Here is an 11,430-nt window from a genome sequence, read left to right on the forward strand (position 1 = left end):
TTGACAGTTATTTTGTGTTTCTTCCATTTGCGAATAATCGCACCAACTGTTGTCACCTTCTCACCAAGCTGCTTGGCGAAGGTCTTGTAGCCCATTCCAGCCTTGTGTAGGTCTACAATCTTGTCCCTGACATCCTTGGAGAGCTCTTTGGTCTTGGCCATGGTGGTGAGTTTGGAATCTGATTGATTGATTGCTTCTGTGGACAGGTGTCTTTTATACAGGTAACAAACTGAGATTAGGAGCACTCCCTTTAAGAGTGTGCTCCTAATCTCAGCTCGTTACCTGTACAAAAGACACCTGGGAGCCAGAAATCTTTCTGATTGAGAGGGGGTCAAATACTTATTTCCCTCATTAAAGTGCAAATCAATTTATAACATTTTTGACATGCGTTTTTCTGGATTTTTGTTGTTGTTATTCTGTCTCTCACTGTTCAAATAAACCTACAATTAAAATTATAGACTGATCATTTCTTTGTCAGTGGGCAAACGTACAAAATCAGCAGGGGATCAAATACTTTTTTCCCTCACTGTATATGTGTTGGAGTGAGGACTCAGTGATATGGAATGAATTATTTTCCCATCTATCTGAAAAATGACCAACTGAACCCATGAAACACAACACAGAAACAGCACAGCTCTTTCAAGTTAGAGACTCATACTGTCATTGGCCAAAGCTTGTAAGAGTATTTCAGTCTGTAATTCACACTGAATGTAACTGAATCAGTGAAGTTAAACAATATTGAAACAATAGAGAAACAGCACGATATTCCGTTTTGGCTTGCCAGGCTAAGAGTGTTTTGCAGGTTTGTTATCAATATGGTTCAAATGACGAAGTAATGCCCCCAAACTGTTGTTTCACTGGCATTATTTCTTAGCTAATGATTTATCAAAGCATGACAAAGGTCTGTGTGACCATATACCAATAAAAATCAGCTGCTGGGATGTATATGAATGCTGACCTATCATCAAAGTAAGTAAAATTGAAAGTTAATATTTGATATCGAAAGAGGGCTTAACAGAACATAGACGCCATTCAGGGTGTGAACATTACAGAAAGAAGTCCCCTGAACAACTGGAATAGCCACATTTATTTATTTATCTCATTTATTATCAGACTTTATTTAGTTAAAAAGTAAAATAAAGTAAAGTGTATTTTCTAATGAGACGTGCATAGGAAGGATTTTCTTTGCAAATCGAAGGACACTAGGATACTACCAGCACTGTGACAGAGAAAATGGCAGACAGATCACTCCTAGATCGTTTCCTGTGCTGTCATATTTGTTCAGAGACTTTCAGAGAGCCTGTTTCTCTCGGCTGCAACCACAGCTTCTGTTCCAGCTGCCTGGACAATTTCTGGGATCAGAATAAAAACAAGAACTGTCCGGTTTGTAAGAGGAAATCTTCTAAGGGCTTAGGAATTAACTATTCACTGAAAGAGCTAGCTGACTCGCATGCAGGGAGAGAGAAAGCAGGGGTGTCCAGGGAACAGAGGAATGATAATGATCCAAAGGATGACAGAGAGATCATTTGTAGTAAACATACAGATGAACCTAAGTGGTTCTGTGAGGTGGAGCAGAGAGCTGTTTGTCACGAATGTGAGTTTCCTGATGGTCACGGACACACAGTCATTCCCTTACAACAGGCAGTGAAAGACCTGAAGGAAAAAATAACATCTGATTTAGAGTCACTGCAGAACAAGCGGACCAAATTTGAAGACATAGAGGAGACATACAATGAAATAGTGCAATACTCCAAGAAGCAGCTGGGAGCGACAGAGAGACAGATCAGGGGGGAGTTTGAGAAGCTTCACCAGTTCCTGAGAGAGGAAGAAGAGGCCAGACTGGCTGCACTGAGGGAGGAAGAGGAGGAAAAGGGGAAGATGATCGCCAGAGAGATGAAGAACATTCAGGACCAGATCACTTCTCTCACAGAAAGCATCACTGCTATGAAACATGAGCTGCAGAAACAGGATGTGCCATTTCTCAAGAGCTACAAACACACCCAGACAAGCTCCAGAGCCCAGTGCACACTGCCAGATCCACAACTGGTCTCAGGAGCGCTGATAGACGTGGCCAATCACCTGGGCAACCTGCAGTTCAGAGTCTGGGAGAAGATGCAAGGGATCGTCAAGTACACTCCTGTGATTCTGGACCCCAACACTGCTGAATGTAGGCTATATCTGTCTGATGGTCTGACCAGGGTGAGACATTTAGGCAAAAAGCAGCATCTCCCTGACAACCCAGAGAGGAACACAGAGCATGCCCAGGTTCTGGGCTCTGAGGGGTTCAGCTCAGGAAAGCACAGCTGGGAGGTGGAGGTGGGGGACCACCCTCACTGGTATATAGGTGTGGCCGAAGAGTCAATCAAAAGGAAGGGGAAGGCATTTGTAACCCCAGGGTATGGAGTCTGGGATATACAGCTGAGGGATCATGAGTATAATGCAGGAGGTAAGACTCTTTCTCTGGAGAGGAGTCCCCAGAGGATCAGAGTGCAGCTGGACTACGACAGTGGGGAGGTGTCCTTCTACGATCACGAAGACATGACACACATCTACACTCATAAACACACATTTACTGAGAAACTGTATCCCTACTTCTCTAATGGAAAGGCTGGTGATGCGGACAACCGTGATATACAGATCTGCCAATCAAAGGTGTCTCTGACAGTGAAGTCAGAACAATGAAGTGTGTGTGTGTGTGCGTGCGTGTGTTTGTATGAGTGTGCGTGTGCGTTTTGAAAGGGGTGGTGGTGGGGAAGGGTATTAGACCCTTTTCAGAGAGCTTAGTTTTGTGGTTTATGATTAACCATTTGTTAATGTGATTGAACCCAGCCCTGTGTAACTGGGTCCTGGACTTCCTGATGGGCCGCCCCCAGGTGGTGAAGGTAGGAAACAACACTTCCACTTCGCTGATCCTCAACACTGGGGCACCACAAGGGTGCGTGCTCAGCCCCTTCCTGTACTCCCTGTTCACCCATGACTGCGTGGCCAAGTACGCCTCCAACTCAATCATCAAGTTTGCAGACGACACAAGTAGGCTTGATTACCAACAATGACGAGACAACCTACAGGGAGGAGCTGAGGGCTCTGGGAGTGTGGTGCCAGGAAAATAACCTCTCACTCAACGTCAACAAAACAAAGGAGATGATCGTGGACTTCAGGAAACAGCAGAGGGTGCACCCCCCTATCCAAATCGATGGGACCGCAGTGGAGAAGGTGGAAAGCTTCAAGTTCCTTGGCGTACACATCACTGAAAAACTGAAATGGTCCACCCACGCAGACATTGTTGTGAAGAAGGCGCAACAGAGCCTCTTCAACCTCAGGAGGCTAAAGAAATTTGGCTTGGCACCTAAAACCCTCACAAACATTTACAGATGCACAATTGAGAGCATCCTGTCGGGCTGTATCACTGCCTGGTATGGCAACTGCACTGCCCGCAACCGCAGGGCTCTCCAGAGGGTGGTGCGGTCTGCCCAACACATTACTGGGGGCAAACTACCCGCCCTCCAGGACACCTACATGCCGATGACACAGGAAGGCCAAAAAGATCATCAAGGACATCAACCACCCGAGCCACTGCCTGTTTACCCCGCTATCATCCAGAAGGCGAGGTCAGTACAGGTGCATCAAAGCTGGGACCAAGAGAATGAAAAACATATTCTATCTAAAGGCCATCTGACTGTTAAATAGCCATCAATAGCACATTAGAGGCTGCTGCTGCCTATTGAAATCACTGGCCACTTAAAAAAATTGAACACTAGTCATTTTAATAATGTTTACTAATCTTGCACTACTCATCTCATATGTGTATATACTGTATTCTGTAATATTCTACTGTAGCTTAATCCATGCCGCTCTGTCATTGCTCGTCCATATATGTATATATTGTTAATTCCATTCCTTACTTAGATTTGTGGGTATTGGGTATATGTTGTGAAATTGTTGGATATTACTTGTTAGATATTACTGCACTGTCGGAGCTGGAAGCAAAAGCATTTCGCTACACCTGCAATAACATCTGCTAAACACGTGTATGTGACAAATAACATTTGATTTGATTTGATGTAATGATCAGAAACTTTATTTCTATTTCTTGTAGAGCTCAGATACAGTACCAGTCAAAAGTTTGTACACACCTACTCATTCCAGGGGATTTTCTTTAATTATACTATTTTCGACATTGTAGAATAATAGTGAAGGCATCAAAACTATGAGATAAACCATATGGAATCATGTAGTAACCAAAAAAGTGTTAAACAAGTCAAAATATATTTTATATTTGAGATTCTTCAAATAGCCACCCTTTGCCTTGATGACAGCTTTGCACACTTTTGGCATTCTCTCAACCAGCTTCATGAGGTAGTCACCTGGAATGCATTTCAATTAACAGGTGTGCCTTCTTAAAAGTTAATTTGTGGAATTTATTTTCTTCTTAATGCGTTTGAGCCAATCAGTTGTGTTGTGACAAGGTAGGGGAGGTATACAGAAGATAGCCCTATTTGGTAAAATACCAAGTCCATATTATGGCAAGAACAGCTCAAACAAGCAAAGAGAAACAACAGTCCATCATTACTTTAAGAAATGAAGGTCAGTCAATACGGAACATTTCAAGAACTTTGAAAGTTTCTTCAAGTGCAGTCGCAAAAACCATCAAGTGCTATGATGAAACTGGCTCTCATGAGGACCGCCACAGGAATGGAAGACCCAGAGTTACCTCTGCTGCAGAGGATGAGTTAATTAGAGTTACCATCCTCAGAAATTGCAGCCCAAATAAATGCTTCACAGAGTTCAAGTAACAGACACATCTTAACATCAACTGTTCAGAGGAGACTGTGTGAATCAGGTCTTCATGGTCGAATTGCTGCAAAGAAACCACTACTAAAGGACACCAATAATAAGAAGAGACTTGATTGGGCCATGAAACACGAACAATGGACATTAGACCGGTGGAAATTTGTCCTTTGGTCTGGAGTCCAAATTGGAGATTTTTGGTTCCAACCGCTGTGTCTTTGTGAGACATGGTGTGGGTGAACGGATGATCTCCACATGTGTAGTTCCCACCGTAAAGCATGGAGGAGGAGGTGTTATGGTGTGGGGGTGCTTTGCTGGTGACACTGTCTGTGATTTATTTAGAATTCAAGGCACACTTAACCAGCATGGCTACCACAGTATTCTGCAGCGATACGCCATCCCATCTGTTGTGTGCTTAGTGGGACTATCATTTGTTTTTCAACAGGACAATGACCCAACACACCTCCAGGGTGTGTAAGGGCTATTTTACCAAGAAGGAGAGTGATGGAGTGCTGCATCAGATGACCTGGCCTCCACAATCCCCCGACCTCAACCCAATAGAGATGGTTTGGAATGAGTTGGACCGCAGAGTGAAGGAAAAACAGCCAACAAGTGCTCAGCATATGTGGGAACTCCTTCAAGACTGTTGGAAAAGCATTCCAGGTGAAGCTGGTTGAGAGAATGCCAAGAATGTGCAAAGCTGTCATCAAGGCAAAGGGTGGCTATTTGAAGAATCTCAAATATAATATATATTTTGATTTGTTTAACACTTTTTTGTTTACTACATGATTCCATATGTGTTATTTCATAGTTTTGATGTTTTCACTATTATTCTTCAATGTAAAAAATAGTAAAAATAAAGAAAAACTCTTAAATGAGTAGGTGTGTCCAACTTTTTGACTGGTAGTGTACACCAAGATAATCACAGATGAATGTTGTTAAGATTGTGCCTCAGCTCTCTTAATGGGTTTGTTTAAATTATTGGTTTCTGTGACTGTTTTCAATGGGGATTCATGGCAATGGATAGGTTTGTTCAGAGACCTGTGTCTCTGTCATCTCTACAGCCTGATGTCACCAGATAGATTTCCACCTGAGATGTGGCTGAATATGACTAAGAGGACAAAGGCCAAGTCCCTAAACATGTTAGCTCACTTATATTACATTTCAATATATTATTTGCTAATCCCTGTATCAAATAAACCATTCTTATTTGAATAAAACTGATTTTTTTCATTGTCAATAAAAAGTCCAGGAGGATGTCTTTGAGCAATAAATATTAAGAATAAAAGTAAAAGAGAAAAGTTGTTTTTATTTATTTTAATTCTCATTTGATTGGTAATACAGATCTGGCATCTTAATGTAACCCCTTTTGTCACAGGAGTATGGGCCCTTCAGCATCAGGATCTGAATGGCCCATCATGTTCCGCAGGAAACGGATGGCCTCCATTTGAATGTATATTCTATCACTTGAATCTGAATGAATGACTTGGCTTCCCCTGCATGAAGAGAAAGAGAACTGCGGGTTTCAGATGCGTTTATGTGAATCATGAAGCCCATTTGCCATGATTTTTTCACCCTTTAGTGTGTGTACTTTACTGTATTTATACTTGGGATATCGCTATTCAACAAGAATAGTTCAAAAATAACTGCAGGACATATTTAAGCTAGAGAAACACATGTAGCACATTGGGGAACAGAGCAATAATCAGAAGAATCAGAGAAATATAGGATAAATATATTCTACAAAAGAAACCCAAAATGACAAAAACAAAACAAATTATTGAATAAAGTTTCAAACAGAGGGACTAGGAAAAGAGTGAAATAAATACTACAGAGATATACTAGCGCAGTCTTGTCAGTACAGTTGGTCTAGTCATTGGATGGATGGATGGATGGATGGAGGGGGATAGAAGAGTTTTAAAGACCACAACACATCCTCTCTCTATTGCTGCAGTCCATAATAACACACCTATTAGGAAAGCTCTGATGAATATTTCACTGTTTATAGAGTGTTAGTTACATTCATTACATTTACATTTATATTTACGTCATTTGGCAGACGCTCTTATCCAGAGCGACTTACAAATTGGTGCATTCACCTTATAGCCAGTGGGATAACCACTGTTATTTTTTTTTCTTTCTTTGGGGTGGGGTAAGGGGGGGTAGAAGGAATACTTTATCCTATCCCATGTATTCCTTTAAGAGGTGGTGTTTCAAGTGTCTCTGGAAGGTGGTCAGTGACTCCGCTGTCCTGGCGTCGTGGGGGAGCTTGTTCCACCATTGGGGTGCCAGAGCAGCAAACAGTTTTGACTGGGCTGAGCGGGAACTGTGCTTCCGCAGAGGTAGGGGGGCCAGCAGCCCAGAGGTGGATGAACGCAATGCCCTCGTTTGGGTGTAGGGACTGATCAGAGCCTGAAGGTATTCATCATGGTTATCAACCAATTAATACTTGAATATTGGCTTGAGAAGGGCAACTATTGTAGATTATACAAATGCAGTGATTGTTGTTTTTGTTTAACGGGAGAGTCATAGCTATGTCAATGTGAAGTTATTGTGATATTATATTACTAATGAAGACAGTGCACTTTGTATTTATAGGTTTGAAAGTGTCTCATATTATCTAAAGAAACCTTTTCCATTGTGTTCTTCCAGTCTATTGGAACTGATTTCTAACAGTTTGCTCATTGGAGAGTTACTTCAGCAGCCAAAGTGCTTTACAATCTTAAACAAATCTGCCCCCTGATCAGTTAGTTGTGCTTTAATAAGTGTGAGAATGACCTCTAGTGGGTTTACAATGGTACTGCAGGTGTTCTTTATGCATTCTATTTGGGGTTGCAAAGGGAAGGTATATTATGCAATATATTCTGTATACAGTAGGATACTTCCTGACTACTGCTGTATACTGTACATATTGTATCCTCCTGATGGCCTGCGTGTCTTTATCTCTCTGTCTCTTTGTCTCTCTCTCTCTCTGTGTGTGTGTGTGTGTGTGTGTGTGTGTGTGTGTGTGTGTGTGTGTGTGTGTGTGTGTGTGTGTGTATGTGTGTGTGTGTGTGTGGTGTCTTCAGTTCAGTGTACTGTGTATTCAGTTCAGTGTACTGTGCAATGTTGAGGTGACAGAGGCTCTGGCCTAACACTGCATCTCCTCTTCTGTATCCCCGGGACAGGTGAGTGGAATAACACAAAGAAAGGGAGGAGAACATGGCATTTTATATCACTTAAAATATTTTGCATTGTATTCCACTATTTACAAGAACGCTTTGGGTGTTTGACTATTCCCCTGTAGAATGTGCCAGTCTACCTCAACAGCCTGAGGAAAAGTGAGGTTCTGCTACCTGGCCTCCGCCGTTCTGTACACCAATGATGTAACAAATTCATTTAAATGTAACAAATTCATTTAAAATGAAATACAGAAATATCTAATACAATACATGTTAGAATCACTTTTGGCAGCGATTACAGCTGTGAGTCTTGTTGGGTAAGTCTCTAAGAGCTTTGCACACTTGGATTGTACAATATTTGCCCATTATCCTTGAAAATATTATTCAAGCTCTGTCAAATTGGTTAGTTTTTTAAGCAGTTTTAAGTCAAAACTGTAACTCGGCCACTCAGGAACATTCACTGTCTTCTTGGTAAGCAACTCCAATGTAGATTTAGCCTTGTGTTTTAGGTTATTGTCCTGCTGAAAGGTGAATTAATCTCCCAGTGTCTGGTGGAAAGCAGACTGAACCAGGTTTTCCACTAGGATTTTGCCTGTGCTTTGCTCCATTCCATTTCTTTATTTTATTTTATTTTAATTTAATTTTACCCCTTTTTCTCCCTAATTTCGTGATATATTGGTAGTTACAGTCTTGTCCCATCACTGCAACTCCCGTACGGCGTCGGGAGAGGCGAAGGTCGAGAGCCATGCGTCCTCCGAAACACGACCCCGCCTAGCCGCAGTGCTTCTTGACACATTGCTCGCTTAACCCGGAAGCCAGCCGCACCAATGTGTTGGAGGAAACACTGTACAGCTGGCAACCGAAGTCAGCGTGCATACGCCCGGCCCGCCACAAGGAGTCGCTAGAGCGCGATGGGACAAGGACATCCCGGCCGGCCAAACCGTCCCCTAACCCGGGCGACGCTGGGACAATTGTGCGCCGCCTCTTGGGTCTCCCGGTTCCATTTCATTTTTATGCTGAAACTCTCAAGTCCTTAACGATTACAAGCCATAACATTATGCAACCATCAAAACACTTGAAAATATGGAGAGTGGTACTCAGTATTGGATTTGCCCCAAACATAACACTTTGTATTGAGGACAAAAATTGAATTGCTTTGTGACATTTTTTGCAGTATTACTTTAGTGCCTTGTTGCAAACAGGATGCATGTTTTGGAATATTTGTATTCTGTACAAATAAAATAAAATATTATTCGTCACATGTGCCGAATACAACAGGTGTAGACCTTACCGTGAAATGCTTACTTACAAGCCCTTAACCAACAATGCAGTTTTAAGAAAAATAATAGTTAAGAAAAATATTTACTAAATACACTAAAGTAAAAAATAAAAGAGCAACAGTAAAATAACAATAACAAGGCTATATACAGGGGGTAAAGGTACCGAGTCAATGTGCGGGGGTACAGGTTAGTCGAGGCTATTGAGGTAATATGTACAGTTGAAGTCGGAAGTCATTAAAACTCATTTTTCAACCACTCCACAAATTTCTTGTTAACAAACTATAGTTTTGGCAAGTCGGTTAGGACATCTACTTTGTGCATGACACAAGTCATTTTTCCAACAATTGTTTACAGACAGATTATTTCACTTATAATTCACTGTATCACAATTCCAGTGGGTCAGAAGTTTACATACACTAAGTTGACTGTGCCTTTAAACAGCTTGGAAAATTCCAGAAAATGATGTCATGGCTTTAGAAGCTTCTGATAGGCTAATTGACATCATTTGAGTCAATTAGAGGTGTACCTGTGGATGTATTTCAAGGCCTACCTTCAAACTCAGTGCCTCTTTGCTTGACATCATGGGAAAATCAAAAGAAATCAGCCAAGACCTCAAAAAAAAATTTGTAGACCTCCACAAGTCTTGTTCATCCTTATGAGCAATTTCCAAATGCCTGAAGGTACCACGTTTATCTGTACAAACAATAGTACGCAAGTATAAACACCATGGGACCACGCAGCCGTCATACCGCTTAGGAAGGAAACGCGTTCTGTCTCCTAGAGATGAACGCACTTTGGTGCAAAAAATCAAATCAATCCCAGAACAACAGCAAAGGACCTTGTGAAGATGCTGGAGGAAGCAGGTACAAAAATATCTATATCCACAGTAAAACTATTTCTATATCGACATAACCTGAAAGGCCGCTCAGCAAGGAAGAAGCCACAGCTCCAAAACCGCCATAAAAAAGCCAGACTACGGTTTGCAACTGCACATGGGGACAAAGATCGTACTTTTTGGAGAAATGTCCTCTGGTCTGATGAAACAAAAATATAACTGTTTGGCCATAATGACCATCGTTATGTTTGGAGGAAAAAGGGGGTGCTTGCAAGCCGAAGAACACCATCCCAACCGTGAAGCACGGGGGTGGCAGCATCATGCTGTGGGGGTGCTTTGCTGCTGGAGGGACTGGTGCACTTCACAAAATAGATGGCATCATGAGGAAGGAAAATGATGTGGATATATTGAAGCAAGACATCTCAAGACATCAGTCAGGAAGTTAAAGCTTGGTCGCAAATGGGTCTTCCAAATGGACAATGACCCCAAGCATACTTCCAAAGTTGTGGCAAAATGGCTTAAGGACAACAAAGTCAAGGTATTGGAGCGGCCATCACAAAGCCCTGACCTCAATCCTATAGAACATTTGTGGGCAGAACTGAAAAAGCATGTGCGAGCAAGGAGGCCTACAAACCTGATTCAGTTATACCAGCTCTGTCAGGAGGAATGGGCCAAAATGCATCCAACTTATTGTGGGAAGCTTGTGGAAGGCTATCCAAAACGTTTGACCCAAGTTAAACAATTTAAAGGAAATGCTACCAAATACTAATTGAGTGTATGTAAACTTCTGACCCACTGGGAATGTGATGAAAGAAATAAAAGCTGAAATAAATCATTCTCTCAACAATTATTCTGACATTTCACATTCTTAAAATAAATTGGTGATCCTAACTGACCTAAAACAGGGAATTTTTACTAGGATTAAATGTCAGGAATTGTGAAAAACTGAGTTGAAATGTATTTGGCTAAGGTGTATGTAAACTTCCGACTTCAACTGTACATGTAGGTAGGGGTAAAGTGACTATGCATAGATACTAGATAATAAACAGCGAGTAGCAGCAGCATGAAAATAAAGGGAGGAGAGGGGGGGGTCAATGCAAATAGTCCGGGTAGCCATTTGATTAGCTGTTCAGGAGTCTTATGGCTTGGGGGTAGAAGCTGTTAAGAAGCATTTTGGACTTAGACTTGGGCGCTCCGGTACCGCTTGACATGCGGTATTAGAGAGAACAGTCTATGACTAGGGAGGCTGGAGTCTGTAACAATTTTTAGGGCCTTCCTCTGACACCCCCTGGTATAGAGGTCCTGGATGGCAGGAAGCTTGGCCCCAGTGATGTACTGGGGTGTATGCACAACCCTCTGTAGCGCC

At 42.0% G+C, this 11,430-nt stretch overlaps 1 protein-coding gene across 1 annotated transcript; it reads left to right on the forward strand.

Annotated features, from left to right (window-relative positions):
- The first annotated feature begins 1,233 nt into the window (after positions 1–1,233).
- LOC121584248 (nuclear factor 7, brain-like) lies at positions 1,234–2,838 on the forward strand. The gene has a single exon (XM_041900081.1). The coding sequence runs from the start codon at positions 1,234–1,236 to the stop codon at positions 2,680–2,682; it is 1,449 nt and encodes a 482-aa protein (XP_041756015.1). The 3' UTR covers positions 2,683–2,838.
- Positions 2,839–11,430: the final 8,592 nt, after the last annotated feature.

Source organism: Coregonus clupeaformis, chromosome 16, assembly GCF_020615455.1.
Source record: "Coregonus clupeaformis isolate EN_2021a chromosome 16, ASM2061545v1, whole genome shotgun sequence".
Classification (NCBI taxonomy): Eukaryota; Metazoa; Chordata; class Actinopteri; order Salmoniformes; family Salmonidae; genus Coregonus; species Coregonus clupeaformis.

Excerpts from the sequence above, each read along its gene's own strand:
- LOC121584248 (XM_041900081.1), top strand. The coding sequence starts at position 1,234 with ATGGCAGACAGATCACTCCTAGATCGTTTCCTGTGCTGTCATATTTGT.